Raw genomic sequence first — 27,001 nt, 5'->3', positions numbered from 1 at the left:
TGGAGAAGAATGGGTATTGTTTGCTGAGTATTCAATTCTATGTATAGGTATTTAGATTGTTATTCACTTATACCACTTCTTAGTTTTTCTACATGATTTGTTGATTTTGAAGAGTATGAAGTGTTAAGTCTCCTATTTTGATGATAGATTTGTCTGCTTCTTCTTTGGTATCTGTCTTTGCTTTATATATTTTTAGATTTTGAGTTAGGTATATAATAATTCATGATACATATCTTCCAGGTGTTTATCAAAACATCCCTCTTTTTTAAATGTGTTTTATTTTCTTTTTGGTCAAGCATTCTGTTTTCTGATATTAATACTGTTACATCTGTCTTCTTTATTACTTGCCTTATATGTATTATTCTTTTGAGAATTTTTTTAAGTAGACGAGTACACAGAAAGAGTAGACATATTCACATAACTAAGAACTAATAACTATTGGTATTTTTCTTCCTCTTTCTCTTTTGTTAAGAAATATAGCATCACAATTAAAGCTAAAGCTTTCTTAACCAACATCTTTGTCTCCCCTCGACTTCCTGAAGCACCCACTATCATGAGTTTGATGGTTGCTCTTTACTTGTATTACTTGTGTTTTTACATACATTATATACAAGTCATTCTTTAACAGCATGCAATGTGATTCTTGTGGCTTTAAATTTACATAAATGTTGTCATACTTTAGGTAGATTTCTGTCCATTTTCTTGTAAACTCATATTGTGCTTCTTAAAGAAATCCTCCTTGTTGATATATGCAGAACCTATTCTTTTCTTTAAGTGCCATATAGGATGTTCTGGTATAATAACACACACATTTTATTTATATATTTATTTATTGGTGGACATGAAGTACTTTCCATTTTCCACTATAATAATGCTCTAAGCACATCCTTATATTAGATGAAAACTGTTAGATCTCTCTCCACACTGGCTGCACCATTCCCATTCCTGAAGACTCTTGGGAGGGCTTCTCTTAGTCTATACCAGGAAGTAGGATCTCTGAATTGTGGAATATGTGTATTTCCAATTTTATGGATTCTGCCAGTAGGTCTGTAATGGGACTATGCTATTGGTACCCTACCTTCCAACAACATATGAATGAAAACCCCTTTTTCTCTTTCCTCTTAAGAACTTGATATCATCAATACAGAAGCTCACTGACTCATAATGAACCCATCATGAGTTGAAAATATCATTAGCCAGTATATTTTTTACACCTAGACTGCCAAACAGCATATCATAGCCTAGCCTACCTTAAGGTTGCTCAGAACACTTACATTAGCTTATAGTTGAGCCATTCTCATGAGTTTCATCTCAAGAGTAATTGCCTGCCTTCTCATGCGGGTGTTCTGCAGACTTGATGGGATGTGAAAACATGATATACAATATCCAAAAAACACTGGCAACAAATCATACTGTAGAATATCAGTTGTTTACCCTCAATATTGTGAGGCTACCTGGGAGCTATGACTTCATGCCACTGTCCAGCATCAAGAGAGTATGGGACCATCGAAAGTTGAGAAATTGTATGCTGAATCATCTTAAGTTAGGGACTATCTGCTTATCTTACAGATGAAAAAGAAAATACTGTTGTTTTGATTTGTATTTTCATGGATTTCAGCATAATTGGCCTTGAAACCTTCCTTCCTTAAGGCAGGATATATGGGGGAAATAACATTTTTTTCCCAGTAGATACTTTTCTATTTTTTCAATCTAATTTGAGACTCCTTAACTTTTAAGAGATTTTGATTTATTAAATTATTTTAATTTCTGAAATAGTTAAACTCCATTCCTGATAGCTTATTTTGTTTTCATTTACAGTATTTTCATATTGTCTTTTTTTGTGCTTCTCTATCTTAATCTTTGTTGTATTAGTAAAGTTTACTTATTTCATTTTTATTCTGTGGTTATCTAATTTTTACTATCATTATTTAAAATATTATACCACTGATGTCTAGAATTAGAAATATCTTTATTTTGGGTTAATCTGTCCATTGACTGGCAACCTACCTGCAGGCCATTATTTAGAGAAGTTTGAGATGACAAGCTTTTTGATTTCTCGAAAGCCTGAAATTGTCTTTAGTTTGCTTTCACATCAGATTGATTATTTGGCCGGGTATAGAACTTTAGATTAAAATTATTAACTGATGTAAGATGATATCTCATGGTGGTTTTGATTTGCACCACTATGGAGAGCTGTGTGGAGATTTCTTGATCTACTAAGCATAGAGCTTCCATATGATCCAGCAATTCCACTCCTAGGTATTTACCCAAAGGACACAGAAACATCAATTCCAAAGAGCACCTGCACCCCTATGTTTATAGCAGCTCTATTTATAATAGCTAAGCTTTGGAAACAACCCAAATACCCAAAAATAGATGACTGGATCAAGAAGATGTGGTACATATACACCATGGAATATTACTCAGCATTCAAAAAAGATAAACACATGCAATTTGCAGCAACATGGATGGCGCTGGAAGGGATCATGCTCAGCGAAATAAGCCAGAAAGAAAAAAGAAAAATCCCAGATGGTCTCACTCATAGCAGGAATCTAGAAAACTTAAATAAGGGACCAGGAAAATGAATAACTATAAGAAAGTGAAAATCAAAATCAACAAAAAACTATGAACCAGAGACACTCTATTGGGGGGTGGGGGGTGGGGAGGGGAGGGATTGGGGTCAAAATAAGGGGGTTGCAATTGTATGGGGAATATAAAAATAAAATTTATTTAAGAAAAAAATAAAAAATAAAATTAACTGCTTCCAGATTTATTTCCAAATGCTGTGTACCACCATGCATTACCAATTAATGGAAGTTGAGTATCCTAACATTCTGACTACATTGACATTATCCAGTTTTCTAATTTTAGTCGATCTGATAAGAATATAAGAATTTCTGTGCGTTGGCCACCGCGAGGTCTGCGCCGGTGCCGACTGCGAGTGGCCCGAGCGGCGTGCGGGCTGCTGTAGCCGCTTTCCTGCCCGGACTGGGGGCATTCTACTCCCACTGCCGCCTGCGTTCATCATGAAGCGTCTGGGGGCCGTGCAGCGGAAAGTGCAGTGTGCGTTTGTGACAGAGGTGAAGGAGGAGCCCTCCGCCAAACGGGAGCATCAGGTCAGCCATACGTTTGGACTCGGCTGGATAGGAAACCTAACCAACTAGCTGAGAAAAGATTTAAAAATTTTCTCCATTCAAAACAGAACTCAAACGAATTTTTTTGGAATGTTGAAGAGGACTTCAAACCTGTTTCAGACTGTTGGATATCAGCAAAGGAAATAGAACATTTAAATGGAAACCCAGTGCCTGATGAAAATGGACACATTCCAGGTTGGGTGCCAGTAGAGAAAAGCAACAAACAGTATTGTTGGCATTCCTCTGTAGTTAATTATGAATGTGAAATTGCCTTGGTACCGAAGCTTCATCCTGATGATCCTGGTCTTTTGGAAATTAGTGCAGTGCCACTATCAGATCTCCTAGAACAAACACTGGAGCTAATAGGAACAAATATTAATGGAAATCCATATTGGTTAGGAACCAAGAAGTGTCCATTACATCTTCTTATACCACATGGAGCATTTCAAATAAGAAATCTACCTACCTTGAGACACAGTGATATATTGTCCTGGTTTGAAGGCTGCAGAGAGGATAAAATTGAAGGAATAGTATGGCACTGCAATGATGGCTGCTTAATTAAGGTCCATCGCCATCATCTTGGTTTATGCTGGCCAATTCCAGACCCTTATATGAATTCAAAGCCAGTTATTATTAAACATGAACCTGAACAAACATGACTATGCCTTTGATACGAAAAGAAAAAAAGTAAGAATTTCGCTTGTTATTTTAACTTGCATTTCTGTAATCCTTAGAGGTGTTAGCAGTTTCAGTTTTATCTTTTTGGTTGCCTATTTATATCATTTCCCATTTTTTTCTGTTAAATTTCCTGGTTTTTGTTTTTGTTTATTTTTATTACAGATTTTAGAAATTATACCATTGTCAATTTAATACATTGCAAATATGTATTTTCAGTCTTCTGCCCACAGTTTTGTTTGTGATGTCTGCTGGTGAAGAAGAAAATCCTAATTTTTTTATTTAATCAAGTTAACTTTTATTTACTTCTTATTTATGATTGATGATTTGGGTATTTTATTTAAGAACTATTTTCCTATCTTTAGAGAACAGAAGTTTAATATCTACTATAAGTTTTGTAGTTTGACTGTTTACCCTAAATTTTTAATCCATCTGAATTAATTCCATAAATTCCAGTTCGAAATTTTCTGTAAAGTGAGCTACTTTTCCCAAGCCACCTTCCAAAAAGGCCATCTTTTCCTCATTAATCTGTGATGCCATCTTTATCTTACTGAATTCTCATATACACAAAGGAAGGTCTCTAAGCTCTGTTGTCTGTACTATGATCCTTTTGTATATCATTGGACCAGCAATAGATTTTTTTTGTTGCTACGGCTTTATAGTATGTCTTTTTTTTTTTTTACCAAAATGTTTTTTTTTTTTATTTTGAGATAATTTCAAACTCACAGAAAAGTTTCAAGAATAGTACAGGGAGATCTCTTTTTCCCCCTGAACCATTCAAAAGTAAATAACTGATTTGATACCCATCACACCTGAATACTGTTTATATTATCAGCAAACACACTTCTATAACCACAACACAACCATCAAAATCAGGACATTAATATAGTGAGTTGGGCAATTAGTTAGTTAATAGTTAGTTGGGCAATTTCTAAGTCATTTAACTATTTATGGTCCTTTGCTATTCCCTATTATGTTTCCAAATACATTTATTAAGCTCTTTTTAAGAAGTCACTTGGAATTTTAACTGTGATTCCAGGGCATCTTACATTATTTGTAGCATTGACATCTTTATATACTAGGTGTTTCCATCCAAGAGTGTGTGTGTGTCTATTTATTTGACTCTTTTATGTCCTTCAGCAGCATTATGTTAATTCTTAGATGATAGTTTTTGTTGCAATCCTGTCTGACACCTTACATTTTTGTTATATTTGTTAGTTTAGAGGATGCTGTTGAGCTTTATAAGTTGATATTTTATCAAATATTTTGCTAAACTTGTAATTTTAATATGTATTTATTGATTCTGTTGGTTCTTCTTCCCTGGGGTGCTGAGAAGGATAGATCTTTGAAATATTTAGCAATTGTGTATGTGTTTAAAATTTACATGAATCTCACGATGCAGACATCATTTTGTCCTTTTGTTTTCTTGTCACTCAACACAATGTTCCAAATGATACTTATGTTATTATACATATCTCACCATATGATTCCTTTTGTTATCTGCACAGCACACCATTACATTTTATTTATCCATTTTCTTAGTGATTAAATCCTAGGTTGACTCTACTCCTTACTATGAAAAACAATGCTGATGAACATCCCTATAGATGTTTCTTTATGGGGATGTGCATCAATTTTTCCAGAACAGTATCAAGAATGGAGTTGACAGGTAATAGAGAATATGCATACTGAATTTCACTAATTGTTTCCAGATTGTTCTCCAGCATTGCTGTACCACTTTACATACCCACAGTTATTGAAACAGGATTTCTTCCCCTGTATATATCATAACCTCCTTTGCTATTATTTAATTTTATAGCCCTTTACTACTCTGTGGTTGCAAAGGTGCATCTTGTTTGAATGATCTTTTTTTCCTAATTACTAATGAGGTTGAATATCTCTTCATAATATTGTTAATCATTCAGGTTTCCCCTACTTGAACAGCCCTCCTTCATTTGCAAATAATTTTGAAATTAATCCTTGCAAATATCTCTTTCCAACCTGTCACTTGTCTACTGTCCAAGGTTTTGTTGCATATTGGTTGTCAGGATAATCTAGATACTTTGTTCTTTCTGCAGTTACTGTAAGTGGCATCTTTTTCCTAATATAGCTTGCTTGGTTGTTGCTGTTGTTAGAGTAGTATTGATGCTTGGAAATTGATTTTGTATCTGGCAACCCTGCTATATCTCTTATTATTTCTATTGTTTATCCAGTTTTGTTGCATTTTCTATGTAGATAATCAAATTATCCACAGACAATGAAAGTTTTGTTTCTTCTCTTCCTATCGTTTACCTTTATTTCTTTTTCTTGTTTTCTCAGTTAGTTGGGAGTGCCAGTAGTAGGTTGGACCAAGTTAAAGCAGTGATTGTGAGTATCTTTAATTGGTTACTGCTGCTAGAGAGGATGTATGCAAAGTTTTCCCATGGGTTATGATGCTTACTCTATGTTTTAATATATAGGCTTTATCAAAATTATAGATTTTCAGCCTCCCTTGTTTTCTGATAACTTTAATTTTAAATAGTTAGACTTTTATTATGAACAATTAGGAGTGGTTTTTTTTTTGTACCAAGTAACCATCATGTAATTTTTTTCTTTAGCCCATTAATGTGTGACTATACTAAGTTTTAAAATTTCATTTCAATATGATGTATTTTTAATACACATTTTTTGATCCAGGTAACTATTACTAAGTGTCTTTTTTTGTTGTTTATAAGATCTTTATGATTCCAGTCTTATGGAATTATGATTATAACTTATGATTACAGTCTCATACAATGAGTTGAACAGCTTTTCTTCTTTCAGTTTTATAGAATAAATCTGTATATATAGATTTTAACAGTTTCTTAATTGTGTTGGCCTGTCCTTAAAGCCATCTAAGTCTCAGACTTTCCTTTTTTTTTTTTTTGTGGACCCTTGCCAGTGGCCGAGGATCGAACTGGTGCTGCAGAGGCTGTGGGCAGCCTCGCAACCCAGCGCTCAACCGCTGTGCCACCAGGGGAGGCCCTCTCAGACTTTTCTTGACAGGTGAAGAGGACAATAGTGACAAGGGTAGTCTTCCATAATATAATTTCTATTTCTTTAATGATTAATTGATTTCTAGTTTGTCTTCTGTGATTCTTTCCAAAATTTTATTTATTATTGTTGTATAGGTTTTTCATAATTAAAAAATTATTTATCTGTTATGACTTTATTCTTTGTCTAGCCTGCATTTTGCTTATATATTTCTTTTTCCCCAATCTTAGTCTTGATGGGTTTGCCATTTTTATTAATGTTTAAAAAAAAACCAGCTTTCTGCACTTATTTTTTTCTGATATTATCTTCATTTTTCTTATTTTTCTATTGGAGGTACATATTTTTTGCTATTCTTCAAGTGTCTTAATTTGAAGGTCTACTTCACTTGTGGTCTGATAAAGATATTTAAAGTTAAAAAATTTTCTCCAAGTACCATTTTAACTGTGTTTTATAGGATTTCCATGTAGTGTACTTCAAATAGAAGTATTTCATATTTTTTAACCATAAATTTTAACCTTTAATTGTGATGATTTTTTTTTGTTTGATATATCAGTTCTAGAAAGATGTGTCAAAATTGACAACAAAAACTATTGACTTAAAATTATTGATCCTACAGTTTATTGGTTATGTTATATATCTTGAGGTTGTATATTTAGCTACTTGTAGAAATGTAATCTTTATGTCTTAAAGGTGTAGTAGTACTTTTATAGGGCATAGTATTCTGTTTTCTGTCTTTATGAATTTTTTACCCTAAAATTGATTTAATCTCATATGAAAATTGCCACTGTTTTCCTTTTGATTCATATTCTTCTTCAATTTTTTATTTTCAAACATTCTTCTGTTTGAAATATCTTCTAGGCAATATATTATTTGATTTTTTAAAAAGATTCATTCTGAGAGTGTGTCTTTTGATTGGTGAATTTAATCTGAGTATCAACTTACTGTAGTTAATGTTGCATTGGGATTTATTTCAATTTTTAATTTCCTGGTTTTTATTTCCATCCTTTTGTATTATTTTTATGCTTTCTTTCCCTAAATTCCATTGAATGGATTGAATTCTACCGATCTAAATACTGTACATCCTATATTTACTCTTATGTGGTTGCTTCTAATGTATGAAGGAATATTTATTACCATCTGCTTCTGAATACAATTTCCTTAGTCATCTCATCCTCTCTCTGATTTTCTCCTTCTACCTCATATCATATAGAAATTTAGTTCTGGAGTTTCATGATTATCCTATTTATTTTATTAGATTTTTCTTAGTGAGACTACAATTAATTTGATTAATTTACATACCCATCCTTCTCTCACATACCTAGGATTATCAGAGAAAATACAGTTTACTCCCAGTTTAATGTCACTATTACATGGACATATTTATATTAAAAAATTCATTATTTATCTAAATGTGTTATTATTGCTGCTATAGTTTTCCTACTCTGATAACCCTGTCTATATTTCATTACTCTCCAGCATCTATTTCTCTATTTCTGAGTATATCTTTCAGGATTTTTTTCAGTAGGATTTGTATGTGATAAAGTGCACAAGGTATTGTATGACTGAGAGTGTCTTTCTTATATCCTTACACTTAAATTATAGTTTTGCTGGATGCAGTATTCTGAGTTCAGGTCTTTTTTTTTTAATATTTTATTTTATATAATTCTTACAACTTTTTTCATCTTTGCACAATGTATGCATTTTCGTTTTGGTTATATTCCCCATACAATTGCACCTCCCCCCTTATTTTGACTCTAGTCCTTCCTTTCCCTCACCTCCCACCCACTCTGCAGTGTGTCTCTGGTTTATAGTTGCTTGTTGATTTTGATTTTTACTTTGTATTGATTAGTCTTTTTCCTGGTCTCTTATTTAGGTTTTCTAAATTCCTACTATGAGTGAGACCATCCAATATTTTTCTTTTTCTTTCTGACTTATTTCGCTGAGCATGATCCCTTCCAACGCCATCCATGTTGCTGCAAATTGCATGTGTTTATCTTTTTTGAATGCTGAGTAATATTCCATGGTGTATATGTACCACATCTTATTGATCCAGTCATCTATTTTTGGGCATTTGGGTTGCTTCCATAGCTTAGCTATTGTAAACAGTGCTGCTATAAACATAGGGGTGCAGGTGCCCTTTGGAATTACTGTTTCTGTGTCATCTGGGTAAATACCTAGGAGTGGAATTGCTGGATCATGTGGAAGCTCTATGTTTAGTAGTTCAAGAAATCTCCACACAGCTCTCCATAGTGGTTGGACCAGTTTGCACTCCCACCAACAGTGCAGGAGAGTTCCTTTTTCTCCACAATCTCGCCAGCATTTGTTGTTGCTAGTTTTTTTAATATGTGCCATTCTCACTGGTGTGAGATGGTATCTCATTGTAGTTTTGATTTGCATTTCCCTGATTACAAGTGATGTTGAACATTTTTTCATATGCCTGTTGGCCATTTGCATTTCTTCTTCAGAGAAGTTTCTTTTTAGCTCTTCTGCCAATGTTTTTGACTGGATTATTTTCTTTGTTGTTGTTGAGTCTCATCAGCTCTTTGCAGATTTTTGTGATCAGTCCTTTATCATTAGTGTTGTGTGCAAAAATGTTCTCCCAGTCGGTGGGGTGTCTCTTTGTTTTTGTTATTGTCTCTTTTGCTGTGCAGAAGCTCTTTAATTTGATGTAGTCCCCGTTGTTTATCTTTGCCTTCACTATCACTGCTTTGGGTGATGTGTCTGTAAAGATGTCTTTGAGGTGCATGCCATGTAGTGTTTTGCCTATATTTTCTTCTATGTATTTTATGGTTTCAGGTCTTGTGTCTAGTTCTTTAATACATTTTGAGTTGGTTTTTGTGCGTGGTGTGAGATAGTGGTCAAGCTTCATTCTTTTGCATGTAGCGACCCAGTTTTCCCAGCACCATTTATTGAACAAACTTTCTTTGCTCCAGTGCATATTCTTTGCTTCTTTGTCAAAGATTAGTTGACCATAAATCTGTGGGTTTATTTCTGGATTTTCTATTCCATTCCATTGGTCTGTGTGTCTGTTCCTGGTTCAATACCATGCAGTTTTGATGATTATGGCTTTGTAGTATAGTTTGAAGTCTGGGAGTGTGATGCCTCCATTCCCTTCTTTATTTTCAGGAGAGCTTTGGCTATTCGGGGTTTTTGGTGATTCCATATGAATTTCATCAATCATTGTTCTATTTCTTTGAAATTTTTGTTGGAATAGCATTGAATCTGTATATTGCTTTTGGTAGGATGACCATTTTGATGATGTTAATTCTTCCAGTCCATGAGCAGGGGATGTCTTTCCATTTCTTTGTGTCTTCTTCTATATCTTTTTTTTTGTTTGTTTTTTTGATGTGAAAACCCTTTTATTTTTTTATTATTTAAATTTTATTTTTATATTCCCCTTACAATTACAACCCCTTTATTTTTACCCTAAGTCCTCCTTTCCCCGCCCTTCACCCCCCATAGAGTGTCTCTGGTTCATAGTTGTTTGTTGATTTTGATTTTTTCTTTCTTATAGTTATTCTTTTTCCTGGCCCCTTATTTAAGTTTTCTAGATTTCTGCTATGAGTGAGGCCATCCGGTATTTTTGTTTTTCTTTCTGGCTTATTTTGCTGAGCATGATCCCTTTCAGCTCCATCCATGTTGCTGCAAATTGCATGTGTTCATCTTTTTTGAATGCTGAGTAATATTCCATGGTGTATATGTACCACATATTCTTGATCCAGTCATCTATTTTTGGGTATTTGGGTTGTTTCCAAAGCTTAGCTATTGTAAATAGTGCAGCTATAAACATAGGGGTGCAGGTGCTCTTTGGGATTGATGTTTCTGTGTCCTTTGGGTAAATACCTAGGAGTGGAATTGCTGGATCATACGGAAACTCTATGTTTAGTAGGTCAAGAAATCTCCACACAGCTCTCCATAGTGGTTGGACCAGTTTGCACTCCCACCAACAGTTCAGGAGAGTTCCTTTTTCTCCACAACCTCGCCAGCATTTGTTGTTGCTAGTTTTTTTAATATGTGCCATTCTCACTGGTGTAAGATGGTATCTGTTCTTCTATATCTTTTAACAGTGTTTTATAGTTTTCTTTGTATAGGTCCTTTACCTCTTTTGTTAGATTTGTTCCCAAGTATTTGATTTTTTTTGTTTCAATAATAAAAGGGATTTTTTTTATTTCTTCTTTTTCAGATTTATTGTTTGTGTATAGGAAGGTTACTGATTTTTGTGTGTTGATTTTGTATCCTGCCACTTTACTAAACTGATTGATTAGTTGAATTAGTTTTTCTGTGGAGTTTTTGGGGTTCTCTATGTATATTATCATTTCATCTGCAAATAGTGATAGTTTAACTTCTTCTTTTCCTATTTGGATTCCTTGTATGTTTTTCTCTTGTCTTATTGCTCTGGCTAGGACTTCCAGTATTATATTGAATATCAGTTGTGAGAGTGGATATCCTTGTCTTGTTCCAGATCTTAATGGAAATGCTTTCAGCTTTTTGCCATTGAGAATGATACGGCTATTGGCTTGTCATATATGGCCTTTATGATGTTGAAGTATGTTCTTTGTATCCCAAGAATTTCAAGGGCTTTTATCATGAATGGGTGTTGTACTTTGCCAAAAGCTTTCTCAGCATCTATTGATATTATCATATGGTTTTTATATTTCTTTTTGTTGATGTGTTGGATGACATTGATTGATTTTGGATGTTGAACCATCCTTGTTTCCCTGGAATAAATCCTTCTTGGTCGTGGTGAATTATCTTATGGATACATTGTTGGAGTCTGATAGCTAAGTTTTATTGAGGATCTTTGCATCAGTGTTCATTAGGGAGATTGGCCTGTAGTTTTCCTTTTTTGTGATGTCCTTGTTCGGTTTGTATTAGTATAATGTTGGCTTCATAGAACGTGTTTGGTATTGTCCCTTCCTTCTCAATTTTTTGGAAGAGTTTGTGAAGGATAGGCACTAATTCTTTTCTGAATGTTTGATAGAATTCATTTGTAAATCCATCAGGTCCTGGGCTTTTGTTTTTGGGGAGGTTTTTGATTACCATTTCAATTTCACTGCATGTAATTGGTCTGTTTAGGTCTTCTATTTCTTCTTTATCTAGCTTTGGGTAATTGTAGAATTGTAGGAATTTGTCCATCTCTTCTAGATTGTTGAACTTGTTTCCATATAATTGTTCATAGTAGTCTCTGATTATTCTTTTGATTTCTGCTGTGTCTGTTGTGATTTCTCCTCTTTCATTTATGATCCTGTTTATTTGTGCTTTCTCCCGTTTTTCCTTTGTGAGCCTGGCTAGGGGTTTGTCTATTTTATTTATTTTTTTGAAGAACCAGCTTTTGGTTTCATTAATCTTTTGGATTTTTTTTTTTTAGTTTTGATTTCATTATTTCTGCTTTGGTTTTTATTATTTCTTTTCTTCTACTGGTTTTTGGGGTTTTTTGTTGTTCTTTTTCTAGTTCTTTGAGCTTTGAAATTAGGTTGTTTCTTTGAGTTCTTTCTTGTTTCTTGATGTGAGCCTCTATTGCTATATATTTTCCTCTTATTACTGCTTTTGCTGTATCCCATACATTTAGGAAATTGGTGTCCTCCTTGTCATTCAACTCAAAGAATTTTTTAATTTCTTCTTTGATTTCCTCATTAGTCCAGTGGTCTTCCAGTAGTGTGGTTTTCAATCTCCATTATGTAGGAGAGTTCCTTGCCTTCTTTTTATGGTTTATTTCTAGTTTGATACCTTCATGGTCAGAGAAGATGGTTGGTATAATTTCGATCTTGGTGTATTTGTTGAAGTTTGTCTTGTGTCCCAGTATGTGATCGATCTTGGAGAATGATCCGTGTGTGCTTAAGAAAAATGTGTCCGCAGATTTTTTGGGTTTAGTGTTCTGTAGATGTCTGTTAAGCCCAAGCGCTCCAGATCCTTATTTAGAGCTTTAGTGTCTTTACTTATTTTTTGTCTTGTTGATCTATCCATTGTTGATAGTGGTGTGTTGAAGTCTCCTACTACATATATGTTTTCTCTGATGTCTGTTTTCAAAGATGATAATGGTTGTCTGATATATTTTGGTGCTCCTTCATTTGGTGAGTATATGTTAATGAGTCTTATTTCTTCTTCAATTATTTTTCCCTTGATCAAAATGTAGTGACTCTTGGGTCTCTTTTTACATTTTTGAGTTTGAAATCTGTTTTATCTGATATTAAGTATAGCTGTTCCTGCCTTCTTTTTTGGTCCATTTGCTTGTAGAATTGTTTTCCATTCTTTAACTTTGAGTCTGTTTTTATCTTTTGTAGTTAAATGTGTTCCCTGGAGACAGCAAAAGGTTGGGCTTTGTTTTTTAATCCAGCCTGCGACTCTGTGTCTTTTTATTGAAGAGTTTAGTCCATTTACATTTAGAGTTAATATTGATATGTTTGCATCTGTATTTGCCAGTTTGTCTTTCCTCTGGTTTTATTTATTTATTGTTTTAATAACTTTTTTTTCTTTGGCCTTGTTTCATTGTTATTCATCCCTCTGTTTGTTCCGGCTTTAGGACTCCTTGTAGTATTTTTTGGAGTGGGGGTTTAGTCGTAATGAAATTCCAGAGTTTCTGTTTATCTGGGAAGGTCCTTATTCTTTCTTCATAGAGGAAGGAAAGCTTTGCAGGATAGAGTATTCTTGGTTGGCATTTGTTGTCTTGGAGTCTGTTGACTATGTCCCTCCACTCTCTCCTTGCCCATAGTGTTTCTTCAGAGAAGTCTGATGTCAGTCTGATTGGTTTTCCTTTGAATGTTATCTGTTTCTTCCCTCTTGTCAGCTTCATTATTTTTTCCTTGTCTTGGATTTTTGGGAGCTTTACTATTATGTGTCTTGCTGTATTTTTCCTTTTGTCATGGAAGTTTGGTGTTCTTCTTGCTTCTTGTATGTCTATTTTCAGCTCCTTCGTGTTTGGGAAGTTCTCTTCAATTATTTCCTTGAGTATTTTCTCTGTTCCTATGTCTCTCTCCTCTCCTTCTGGGATTCCTATAACTCTTAATTTCTTTTCCTCATGGAGGCAGATAGTTCCCGAAGTCTTTCTTCGGTCTTTTTCCTTCGTACTTCTCTTTCCTTTTCTGTTTTGGTTCTTTTTATTTCTGTATCTTCAAGAGTACTTATTTGTTCTTCCATTTCATCTATTCTGTTTTCATTGCTTTTCCCAGAGTTCTTTAGCACCTCCGTTAATTCTCTGATCTCCTGCATTTCTTTTACTTCCGTCTTTAGGGACTCAATTTCATTTTTCTGATCGTTGATTATTTTTCCCTTATCATTGTTTTCCTTTATGACTTCTGTCAGTTTTTTAACCATGGCAATTTTAAATTCTCTTTCTGGAAGGCTCAGAAGTTCTTCCAAGTCACTGTTGTTGCCATCTGTTGGGTGGTTTTCTTTTTGTGTTGTGTCTTTCTTTTGAGGAGTTGCTAGGTTGCATGTAGTTTTTCTTCTCCCTGCTGCCTGTCTTCTAATTTGCTGTATGCATTGGGACACTGTGCCGCTGGTACTGGCTGGCATCTTTTTGGTGTGCTCTTTCTGGGCTTTGGAAACTGGTGGTCCAAACGAGTCAAATACTGTTATGCCAGAAGTCTAGTCAGGCAGTGGTACTTTGAGTATGTTAATGGTCGCTGTCACAGAATATTTCCTCCTTCTGTGTTTAATTACAAAGGTGTGTCTTGAAGTCCCACAAACTTCCCTGGAGGTGGGGCAGCTGGATTGCACTCTGGGTTCCAAAAAAACTGGATCCCCCTCTGGGCTCCAACTTTCTGCCAGGTGGGACCAGACTTGTGGGGGCCTTCAGCTCACCTCTGACTGCACAGGGAACCTTCTCCCACTGGCTCCGTGGGGAGCCTTCTGCCAGTTTCAAGCAGTCTTTATTGAAGAAAGTTGCCTGTTCTAAAATGGCGATGCAGAGACGCACTCCCCTGCACACCCAGTCTGCCCCAGCTGTGGGTGCCTACTCCCCCTCTGGGCTCAGACTGCTGTCCAGAAGGTGCCTGGCATGGGTGAACTTCCCAGCTTACCTCTGGCTCCACCGGGAGCCTTCTGCCAGTTTGACGAATGGTCCCTGTTCTAAAATGGCGATGCGGGTACACACTCCCCTGCACGCCTGGTCTGGCGTTCAGGTCTTTTATTTCATCTCTTTGAAAACCATAGTCTTTGTCCTCTTGTAAGGCAATGTTGTTGTTGATAAGACTGTTGACAGTTTGATTCTAGTTTCTTTATAGGTGATCTGTCTTTTCTCTATGGTCACTTTAATTTTTTTTTCTTTGTCTTTAGTGTTCTTTATCTCAGTGTAATGTGAAAAGTTTTTTTCTCCCCCTTTCCCTGTCTTCACTTTACATGTCCTTTCCATTTGAGGTCTCATCTTTCCTCGATTCTGTGAAATTCTTAGTCATTATTTACTCAAGTGTTTCTTCCTCTAAAGAACTAATTCCTCTTAAAGTATTTCTTTTGTCTCAAATAGCTTATTCTATGAGTCCTTCTTGCCCTTTTTTTTTTTTAAAAAAAAGATTTATTTATTTATTTATACAAGCACTGATACAGTCAGAAGTGTGGGAGGGTGAGAGACTTCACCAGAGCCAAAGCAGGGAGCAGAACAGGCAGACTGACAAAATACACTGCTGAGGGGAGCAGCAGGCACAGCAGGAGAGGTCTGTGTGCCATGTGGGACTCTTGCAGGCTGGCTGTGGATTGAACCGGCACTGCAGAGGCTGTGGGCAGCTTTGCAGCCCAGCACTCAACCGCTGTGCCAACCGCTGGGTAGGCCCCCTTCTTGCCCTTTTAATCTCTGAACTTGTCTTTCATATTTTCCAGTCCCTCATGATGCCAACTGAGAGAGTGCCTCCACCTGATCATTGAATGTGCAGATTCTTTCTTCAGCTACATGTATTCTGCCATTCCACCTGCCCATTGAGCTCTTTGTTCCATTTAGTTAGTGCTTCATACCCATGATTTTAAGGTGTTTTCCTTTGTGACTTCTGTTCCTCCTTTTTGTTTCCAGTGACCTCCAACATCTTGGAGGGCATTTAATAAGCCTATTTTAAGATGTTTTATTTGCCTTTTAGCTTTGTTTCACCTCATTGAGATTGTTCAGTCTCTCTTTTCTTTATGGCAGTCAGAGTCCAAAGCTGCCTCTCTGTTTGTCCATGTAAATCCCTGGGGGGTATTAACTCCCTACCATGAAGAGGTGAGGACACTGAAGAGCAAGACTTCTTTTTCTCCTCCTGAAGTGTTCAGACAAGGGGGAGATGGGAGAGACATGTCTCAGAGTGAGGGACCTCTGCAGTTACAATCACCATCTATATCCTAGCACTGCTAATTTGTGAAGACCTGATCCCTCCCAACTGCAGCCAGCTGGTCATTAGATTGTGGAGAGTAGTGAGGGGAGGAGAGATAGCAGAAGTCAGCTGGTATTTTGTCACCTGCTGTTGAACTACTCCATATCCCAGTGGGACTTGATAATACCTTGTTGCTGTCTTCTGTCACAGAAGTCAAGGGAAAACCATATTCCCGGAGCAATGTGTGAGGGAGTAAAGGACAGACCAAACCTCTCCTCTACCCTATCTCCCTTCCATGGTGCTCAGTTCTTTTATGGCCTGAGCTGCCATTTCCCATCCTCCTTCCCCCAGAACACACATCATGACAGAACTGCCCTCTGTTGCCCTGGAGTGGTGTGATTACTCAAAGGTTACATATTGCAATTCTTACTCTCCTCCTCTCCCTTTCTCATCTGGGGTGTCTTCAGGGTTGGTTTCCACAGAATGACATTGTGTCTGTGTTAGTTTGCCTTCTTAGAAGATTCAGTGTCTTTTATTTTCTCTATAATCTCCTCTCTCCCTCTCCTTTTTTCCCTTCTCTATTCATTTCTCCAAGAACTCCTACGAGACATATACTAGAATTTGTAATTGTTATTTTTGTACCTTCTGGTTATTTAAACTTCTGCCTTGAATTATAAAGAAATTAGAATAATCTTTTAGTACACTAATTTATTCCTTAGCTTTGTCTTTCCTGAATGTAGTATATTTAATTGAGTTTTATACTTTTGACAAGTTTATTTTTCATTTCTGAAAACTTTGTTTTTTTTGAATGGGAGTTTTTTTTTTGTTGTTGTTGATTTGTTTCATGGATATGATATCCTCCTTTATTCTTCCAAGGGCATCAATATATTTTTAAAGTTACTCAAAGAGTCTGTTAACCCTCTTTCCTTAGATCTTGTCTTATTTGTTGAGTCTGGTTCCTTTCTTTCATAACTGGTGATTTTTTTGGTGTGTATTTTACTTTTGAGATTCTCTATCTAGTGATACAGAGATGCTGTTTGTGTTTACTATATGTCCATCAGTCTGCTTCTAGTAATTTCTTCTTGGAAGAGGGAATCAAGATGATTATGGGGGAGAGATGTGTATAAAAGTGGTACGCCCTACAGACAGGAATAGCAAGACTCATGTTTCACTGTGTAAACTTCTGCCTTCAGCTTGGAGGCTTTTGTTTCTGCAGCCTGTTGGTTGGCCTGTGGGCTAGGGTAAAGGGATCCATTTGCATGCTTGCATCAGATGTCACACCCCAAGCAACCATTGTGATGGTTACTTCTTTCTTCTCCCCTTACTAGCTTTGAGCTTGAAACATCCCTGAAATTGTGCCATATACTGTGGTGGTCCCCCGAGAATGTCTTTGACAGGTGTTATTTCTATTGGTCAGATCCTAACTGGGTTCTGCCTTTCAAGAATTTTTCCTACCTTATAGTCATAACTAGAACTAAAGCAGTAATAAAGACAGTATTTAAAATAGTGCTAAAGCAAAGGACAGTGCCAAGGTGGGGGACAGGTCACTGTCTATGGGTTCTTACCCATGCACTAATAATTACAAGACCACTCAGGCTCGGGGAACAATAGGGTTTATTTAACAAACAGGAGATTGGGGAAACAAAAATTTTTTTAAAGGTTAACAAAAGGTTTATTTACAAAGGAAGGGGAATGAGGAAATGTACAACTCAGGGAGAAAAGAGGGAGATAAATTCTTAAATGTGTCCTACCCGTTCCACTGACCTGGAGTCCCAAATGACCCACTAAGACCAAACCTGCCTGGCCAAGAGCACTAGCCAAGTGTGCCTGACCCCACTAACATGGCTGGTTTTTATTTACAAACAGAGAAAATGGCTGCTTGACTCTGCTCTTAGGTTCTCGCTGCTTCACTTTGGGGATCCTGGGATTTGTAGTTTCCTGTGTCTTGATGGAGTGGGAGTGGCAGCCACAAAGCCTGTATGGAATTAGCTTCACTTTTTGCCATCATTTCCATAGTGTTGAAGATCAAATGTATGGATGCTGGGGTACAGTCTCAGATGAAAATTTTTCTCAGTGTTCCCATTGGAAAGCAAACCAGTCTCTCCAGGTATTGTCCATTGTGGATAGCAAAAGTCCTCCATGAAACAAAGCATTTCTAAGGCCACAAGTGGCTAGCTGTCTCACCCCATATGGTGTCTGCAGCATTCAGTAACAAAGGTCACTTGTGCAAGATGGGACTGTCTCATCAATGAGGGTGTGGAGCTAGTGGCACACTGCTAAGCTGTGGACCAGGATCCGACTTGTGGTGGCAGCTGAAGGTGTTCACAGGTGGGGCCACTGAGGTGACACTGCAGCAGCCCAAAGCAACAGCCTGAAGGCCAGACTGGACAGAGTCAGATGCTGGACCAGACAGCAATAGAGGGAACAGCATCAGAGACATTGCTGGACAATCAGAAGCACTGGGCAGCTCTCAAAGGTGTACAGACAGAGTGCCAGTGACTGAATAGTAGTGCTATGTCAGCACGCATCACCCAGGGTCAGTGTCAGGGACACCAGTGTTACAATTCTTTGTGAGCTATAGGTATATTGGTATGAACCAATAGCCAACAGCTCTTTGAGACACCAGGCCGAGGCTGACAGTGGTCCTTGCATGCAATATCAGGGGCAGGGCTGGAAGCAGGTGCAGTGGGCTGGTCTCTGTGAAGATCTGTAGATGTCTGCTGAATCCCAGTAAGGTTATATGCTTGATGATGATGCTTTGGCGGCTGTCTACTGAATCCTTCTTTCTTCAGAGGCCTGCTGCTGAGTGTTCTTCTTTTTTCAAAGGCCAGCGGCTAAGTGAGTTCCTAGTGGGGACTCTATTATATTTTCTTCAGGGACCCTCACCCTACAATCCTGATTGGACTGTTTTTGATCCTAACTATTTGATTGGTGCTCAGCCTGAATAATGAACTCAAGCCCTTGGTCATTTATGATCCTGATGCCAGATTTAAAAGAGAATAGCTCAGCATCCGCACAGAGTTGACCTGCCCTGACCTCAGGGCAGATTCATGGGCCAGTGGACTCTGAAGAGCCACTTCTGGAGCCAGCCTCAGTGATGCTGGAGGCATGCTGCACCCTGTGTCCCTTCAGCAAATGGGGGTTTTAGCAAATGGGGGTTGTTCTACAGCAGTACCAGGACATGGGTCCCAGAGCTGTTGCAGGGTGGGCTCCACTGTGGAGCTTGCCATATTGATCCAGCACTCCCTTGGCCTCTACTGTGGGAGCCCCATTACTGGCTTGCTCTGGGCTGGGAAACTTAGTCCCAGCCCCAGTGGGGCTGCATGTCCTGAAATAGTAGGGCAGGGGAACCACTGCTGCTTCATCCTCTGCAGATACTTTCAGAGCAGCCTAGGAGCTGCCCACAGGTAGTACATTCTGGGGCCAGCTGCCAGAACCCCAGCAGGGTCACTCATCCTGGGGGTGGCAGGTGGTAAATGCCTACCACCGCCAGTGTTTTCACAGGGGCCTGTGCAGGCTCACAACCTGCACATGCTGGGGTGGAGGACGGGGTATGCCTGAAAGCAGCAGGCTGGGGCACAAAGTCAGCTAAAAAGCCAGTCATGCCCAGTGGCTTGTGTGTGTGGGGAGGGTGAGGGATGGGGTTTCAGAACCACTTCTCCACTGCATCTCTGTGTGTATGTGTGTGTGTGCACTGTGTGTGTGATCATTTTAAAGGATTTATAGGACAGACAGACATTTGTGCTCAATATGCCACATCTTGATATTATCTTCATAGATTACTTTATTATCTAAAAATAATTTACTGTTTAAAAACATTTAACTCAATCTCAAGAAGACAGAAATTACACAGAGCAGCACCCCTGTAACTGGTAAGGAGTGGCTAGCTGTGAACTGATCTACAAAATGGTGGACCAAAAAATGGTGAGCTGAGAGGGTGTTTTGGCAGCCCCAGCAGCTCATGGTGGCAAGGCTTCTTCTCTGCAGCCCCCAGGACAGCTGCCCAGATACTGCTGGGAAGATCCACCAGATCATTCAGAGGCGTGGCTCTGCTGACGGTAACAGCAGCCTCCTGGTTCTCCAGTGAGCATGGCTGCAAGGACCTTCTCTGAGGCTGGCAAGAACACAGGGCTTAGCGCTCAAAGGCTGGACAGCTGCACAGCCACCCCACGGCCTGTCACTGCCAGGGCCTCATGAGCCCGTGGACATGAGTCCTCCCATCCACAGAGTTCTGACTTTCCAGACTCAGGATCTCTCTTCTCTCTCCTCTTGCTCCTCTTCCCTCTCCTTCTCTCCCTCCTGCTCTTCTTCTTCCTCCTTCCTGCCTTCCCATCCCCCACATTTCCCTTTGTCTCCATAATGCAGACCTTTAAAAATAAAACTCATTTGAGGTTAACTCCAGGCAACTTCTCACTTATTATTTTCTCTACCAACCACTCTAAAATCCCCACAGGAGAGGAAATCCCGCCACTAAAGTCTAATGCCCGCTTACCTGATCATCGGGACAAGGACAGAATTCCTCAAATTCACTTCCTGATGGTTTCAGGTTTCACTGCAGCCAAGGTAGAGATACACACCCTCAGTTTCTCTTTTACCCCGCCGCCATGCTGCTGTTGTTATAGCTGTTGCTGTGGGCACGTGCTCAGGCTGCCCCCCGCCCCCACGGGGTCCCGCCTGCCCTGGGTCTGCTGCTGTCTGTTCTCTGTATAGTCACTCTTCATCTCTCTCCTGAAGTTCCGGGGGAACAGGAGGCCCATCCTAATGCAAGTAAATAAGCAGGGAGTGACCTGGTGTGGGGGAAGAGGGCAGAGAAGAGAAAGAGGAATCAGCCTGAGGGAAGAGAGAGCCTTGGGGACACCCCTGGGTCTCTCGACTTGGCCTTTCCTTCCAAGATAGACAGATAGCCCTTGGGGGAGGGCTGTCATTTTTAAGGACTGGTGGACCACCCTGAGAGGGGAGCTGAGGAGGTCTTTAACCTTTTTTGTGGGAAAGTAATATGACAAGTCTGACGTTTCCACCAAGTCATGAGAATGGTAGGGTCTAGAGAGCCAAGTCTCCTGTTCCAGCCCTTTTCCTACTGCTGGGGCAGCAGTGGCTCCTTCACACTCCAGCTCCGTGAATAATCATGTGACTACGTGGGCTCTAGGGGGTTGCTCTGTGGCCACCCCACTGGGAAACAAGTCTTGGGGCTCTGTCTGATCCCACGACCTTGAACCCATCTCAGCACAGGTCATGCTTTCAGTTCTTGCTACCTCACTTCACAGCACACAGGGGCTCCTCAGGGAGCTCAAAGGCTGTGATCCTAGCTACTGTTTTGTGTACCCTCCAAGCCTGACATAGGCTCCGATTCCCAGGAGCCCTTGACAGGTGTGTGGCGGCTGAGAGACTCCAGCTTTCCGTGAGTGTTTGCTGAACCCTGGACTGTGGGAAACAGAGCAGTAGCCCAAAGTGTGGTCCCTGGGACCAGAGTGGGTGCCAGAGGGTACCCATTCACAGGTAGGGCCTCTTCAGTACCCCCAGGCCTCTGTTCCCCCTGCTGATGCCCCAGCCCCTCTCCTGGGGACAGCTGGGCGGGGTCCATGGGAATGTGAGGTTCTCCTGGCTCTTGTTTGCCTCAGCTAATCTCAAGAATGCACTTGTTTTCCCTTTTGGTTTGGAAACTCCTCAGCAGCTCCCCTTCATGTCGATAGAGCCGGGGACAGAGGCCGTGGGAGCCAGAGGGCAATGATCCCTGGCTTATTCTCTTGCTGGCTTAATTTTTCTCCTCCAAATTGTTTCTATTACCGCCTGGCCTTCATTTCAGCTTTTCCTCAAAGTTCCCAGAAACTGGAAATAAATGTCCTGAATTTTAGACAAACCAACTGCTTCTCCTTCCTGGCAATCTCCTCACAATGGACAACACCTAGCAGTAATACTATCTCCATTTTGCAGATGAACCTGGAGATTGGAGGGGCCAAATTAGTGCTTATGGTCACACAGCAAGTAAGAGAAGAACCAGAATAGAGGCCAGGGCCCTCCTACCTCTAGTACAAGTTTCAGCGACACTGTCCTAATCTCACTGGCCAGCCTTTGTCTGTTACTTGCTACTTCCTTCACTGTACCATTAATTTCTTGAGAAAAAGAACCCTGTAATATTTTTGTTTTCCCAGGATTCTCCCTGTGTCTGGAAACACAGAAGACACCCAGTGGGTGTTTGTTCAAAGATGGAATAGTGGCTCTGAAGCCCCTTTTATGTGCCAGGCACTCTACCAGGTGCTTTTTGTACACATATACTCCATGATCTTCAAAATAATTCTGAGTAGTAACTGTTGTCCCCATTTCATAGATGGGGCCAATTGGGCTTAGAGAAGTCAAGCAAGTTGCCAAAGGTCATTGAGCTTCTATATGTCTGAGATGAAATTCAGACCTATGTTTTCTGACTTGAGACCCATACTGCCTTCCAGCACAGGAGCATAAATAGTCTGGAGAGGAAGGAGGGCAGAAGGCCTGCAGGGTCTCCCTTCCTATAGGGTTTGGAGTGATTGCTGATGAAGGGAGGCTGATCAAGCATCCTGAGCAGGAAAACAATTCTCAGCCCTTCTCTGCACTCTCTGCAACCACAAGCTGGCAATACTTGTTTGTTGAACAAGTGAATAACCAACTCTGCAGATGAGCTTCCAGTCCCTTCACTCCCAGAGCTGGTCTTTCTGGTTGCTCTTTCTTCATCACCTTTGCAACCTAACATTCCCATCCCAACCTCAAGTGCTGGAATGGCTTGGGGGTGCTCCCTGAACTCTTCTTAGTGCTTCCCCATCTCTGGGTGATCGATTTCCTGGTCCTGGTTTCATGTGCTCTCTGTGTGTAGGTAGCTCTCGAGCCTGGATTTCCAGCTGTGATCTCCCTTCTGAGCTCCAGAACTTCATAGACTCCCACCAGAATATCCAACAGACACTTCAAAAATGTTTCCATCATTTCTACCCCACCTCAGATTCAGGGACTGAAGCCATCATGCTTCCGCTTACCCAGGCTGCAAACTCAGGCTTATCCTTGACAAAGCCTCACCCTCACTTTCCTACATCTCCTTGGCTAATCTGCAAGTTCTGGTGCCTCCCATGTTTATCCTCTGGATTGATCAGTAACTTCCCAACTGTTTCCATAAGCTCCAGTCTCTTCTAACCCCACTCCATCCATTCTCCACAAAGCCAGAGAAAAGTCTTCGAACTCATGTTTGAATAAAAATCAAATAACACCCCCTTCTTAAACCTCTGGACTCAAGAAGAACCCCAGTGTGACACCCGAGGGCCCCGGGGATCTAGTCCCTCCAACCTCTTCAATCTCAAGTTTCTCTGCTACCTTTTACACGACAACTGAACATACATTGTTCCTGAGGTGGTGATGAGCTCTTGGGACACACATCTCCCAGGCTGGGGCTCTCTTCCTTCACTTCTGCCCCTGCCAACTTGTCACTAAGCCCTCAGGACTCAGCCTGATGCTGTCCCTTCCTAGAAGTCACTTTAGATCCTGAAGGCAGAGCCAGAAGGCCCCTTCTCTCAGCTCTCCTAGCACCTCTGATCTCCCCACCTTTTTTATGACCTTTGTTATGACCTGGGCTGTAGGGTCTCTGAGGGACAATGTCAGATGCAGTGGTGGCCCCAGCTCTTAGTCCAGGGCCTGGCACTGGGAGGTTCCATGAATGTCCAGCAGTTGGGCATGAATCTGGGGTCACTGGAAAGAAAATATGGCCTCTTCATTTTATATCTTGGCCTTAGCCAGTGGGCTTCACAATCTTTCTCCTGACCTCCTCAGTATGCTGTCATCTCATCCAGCTTGTTCTGAGATAGGAACCTCCTTCTTGGCCATACCCCTCTCTCTACCACCACCCTCATGGTGATCACATCTATCCTGAGGCCCTCCAAGACTTTGGGCCTATACGGGCACTCCAAGGTCCCTAGAGTTCCAATTCAAGGTCGTAGAACTTTCCACACATACTTCTTCTTCCACTCTACCTGAGGCTTCAAATTCATTTCTCAGGGCATAAAAATTTCAGTAGAAAGTTAAATATTAGATGTCGACTCCCTTAAAGAGAAAGAATATTTAGATTAACTTCACTCCAAAGTGTAAATGATCAGCATAGGATGACCTGGGAGCAGGTGTAGACAGGTGTGCCAGCACCACTGTCAGAATGCCTGGCTGACACCTTAAAATAGGGCTCTCAGTTCTCCTCTGCTTCACCTACTGGGGTATATGTGTGCGTGTGCATGTGCGTGTGCAAGTGTGTGTGCCCTCTAGTATCAGTCTTAGAAGCTGAACAAGTCTCTTGTTGGTCTTGTAAACTCAGTAAGGAGCTGGGCACACAGTGAGTGCCCAATAAATGCTGCAGCTGACTTGTTGACCCAGATCTTGCTCCATCAGTTGGCCCTGCCAGGGGCTTGCCATCAGTCACCTCCCCTAGGGGACAGGAGGAGGAATCCTTTCTGGTTTTTCTTTGGCCTGGATTGAGCTACTTTCCCATGAACTCCCTGCCCTCTGGCAGCAGCGCTAATAATCTAATAGTGCAGCTCCCTAGGCGGCAGGGAGTAGCGAGCGGAAGCCGGCAAATGCCTCCGGGTCCTGGTCCCTTGGCCTCTCTCTAGGGAAGAACACCTCTAGGGACCTCTGAATTTGCTAGAGATGGCCTGAAGGATCTTTTTGGTTGCCACTGGCCTTGGTGCCTTTGATTAGTTTAACGTAATGTTTATTTATGTGCCAAGCACCGGACTGATGGTGGGGACACAGTGGTCTCTGCCCTTATTGCCATAAACAAAAAGGAAAAATACAACAACGTGTTAGATAGTGATAAGCACTAAGATGAAAAAATAAAGCAAGAAAGGAAATGTGAAATATCTTGTTGGGGAGAGAGGCCAGGAAAGGCCTCAGAGAGAAGGACATTGCTCTTCTTTCTTTTTATTGATTTAAAATATATACAGCATAAAATTCTAGCTCAGTGGCATGCAATACATTGACACTGTTGTGTCACCATCACCATCCTCCATCACCAAAACCTACCAACTCTCACTTAATTTCTGTACCCTTGAAGTGCTAACTCTCCACAATCCAGAGTCTACACCACATTATCCTCATCCATTTATCTGATGATGGGCATTTTGGTTGTTTCATCCTTTGGCTATTGAGAATAATGCTGCTGTGAACATCGGGTACTAATATCTGAGTCTAGGCTTTTAATTCTGTGTGTATACTCAGACATGCAATTGTTGGGTAATATGGTAACTGTGTTAGTTTTTTTTGAGGCATTCCTACTATTTTCCATGATGGCTGCACCATTTTAAATTCCCAACAGCAAGGGACAAAGGTTCCGATTATTCCATAACCTTGTCATTGCTTGTCTTGTTTTTTTTATTTTTAAAATTTTTTTGTTTCTGACAACGACCCTATTTTCTCCTATGTTGTGGGTTGTCTTTTCACTCTGCTCATAGCATCCTTTGATAGCCAAAAGTTTTAGATTTTGATGAAGTCCAGGTTATTTATTTTTTCCTTTGTTATCTGTATTTTTGGTGTCACTGCCAAATCCAATGTCCTGAAATTTGACCTGTTTTCTTTCAAAAGTTTTGTGCTCTTACCTCTTCTGTTTAGATCTTTGGTATTAAGTAAGGGCTAATGCCATTCAGTTGCGTGTGAATGTCCAGTTTTCTGGGAAAGCATCATTTGTTGAGAGGACTGGCGTTTCCTCATTGAATGGCCTTGGGCTCTCCAAGCTCCTCTGGAGAATAGGAAAATATGCAAGACTATGTGCATATAGTAGACCATAATTTTTGTAAAGACTCAGAGGAAGAGATGAAACTCGTCATATGGATGTTAGCAGAAGAGTATCCATCAGGGAGAATTGCCAGTGCAAAGATCTAGGGTGGGGTGATGTCAAGGAGGGAAGATTTTGTTGGAGTGGAGTGAATGAAGGGGAGAAAGGCTTAAATGAGGTCAGAGAAGTGGAGCATGGGAGAGAAGTTTATGGAGGGTCTGTGGGCTACAGGGAGGCTTTGCTTTTACTTTGAACAAAACTGGAAGCCACTGGAGGGCTACTCTGACTCCTATGTTGGGAAGAGAGTTCTCCAGGGCTGAAGGACAGGACCAGTGAGGAGACAACCCTTGCAAGAGAAGATGGTGCCCTGGGCTGATGGGTGACAAGTAGTGAAAATCTGAACTATAGGATTTGATGATAGACCAAGCGTGGTGGAAGCAGGGAGGACCTGGGAAGGAGAGAGTTGAGGATGACACCAAAATTTCAATTTAAGTAAACTGATCAGAGGGAGGAAGAAAGACTTTGGCAGGCACAGGTTTTGGGGAGAGATCAGGATTTTGATTTTGGATATGTTAAATTTGAGGCATCTGTCAGATTTCCAATTAGAAGTGTCAAGTGGGAAGTTGCAACTAGGAGTGCAGGAGAGAGGTCTTGGCTACAGTCATGGAGCAGGCAAGAAAGCCCTTGAATTACTGTGTGACTTTATTCCAATCCCTTTCCCTCTCTGGGCCTCAGTTTTTCCATCAACAAAATAAAGTGGCTGGGTTAGACACTCTAAGCAATGCCTGGAGTTTCTGATTCTAATTGGAAGAAATGGAGCCAGGAGTTCTAAGATGCCTTCTACATAGACCCTCTCCCTTCCAGATGTTTTCTTCTTAAGGTCACCTCCCATAGCAGATGGCTCAATGCATAAGATGCAGGATTCAAATTTTGGGGAACAACTAGCCCCAACTCCATCCAGCCTCTCTCCCTGAGCTCCTTTAGAAAGACAATAGGGGAACCAGACTGTGATGACATGGGGTTGAGGAGAGGCTGGCTGTGCAGAGCGGTGGTTTGGGGTGTGGGCTACATCCCACCTTGAATTCTAACCACTCCTAGCTCCTAGACTTCACTCGTGACCAAAGAGAGCATAA

At 40.1% G+C, this 27,001-nt stretch overlaps 1 protein-coding gene across 1 annotated transcript in view; it reads left to right on the top strand.

Moving 5' to 3' along the window:
* Positions 1 to 3,026: 3,026 nt before the first annotated feature.
* Positions 3,027 to 27,001, top strand: part of LOC119258206 (uncharacterized protein C12orf29 homolog) — a 71,691-nt gene continuing 47,716 nt past the window's right edge. The window contains 3 exon segments of the mRNA XM_037526663.1: positions 3,027 to 3,114; positions 3,117 to 3,769; positions 3,771 to 3,821. Of these exon segments, the coding sequence (XP_037382560.1) occupies positions 3,027 to 3,114; positions 3,117 to 3,769; positions 3,771 to 3,821 (792 nt within the window).

Source organism: Talpa occidentalis, unplaced genomic scaffold (assembly GCF_014898055.3).
Source record: "Talpa occidentalis isolate TD23 unplaced genomic scaffold, MPIMG_talOcc4v2.1 talOcc4.4, whole genome shotgun sequence".
Lineage (NCBI taxonomy): Eukaryota > Metazoa > Chordata > Mammalia > Eulipotyphla > Talpidae > Talpa > Talpa occidentalis.
The sequence above is the reverse complement of the archived record's forward strand: the minus strand, read 5'-3'. Positions and strand labels throughout refer to the sequence as shown.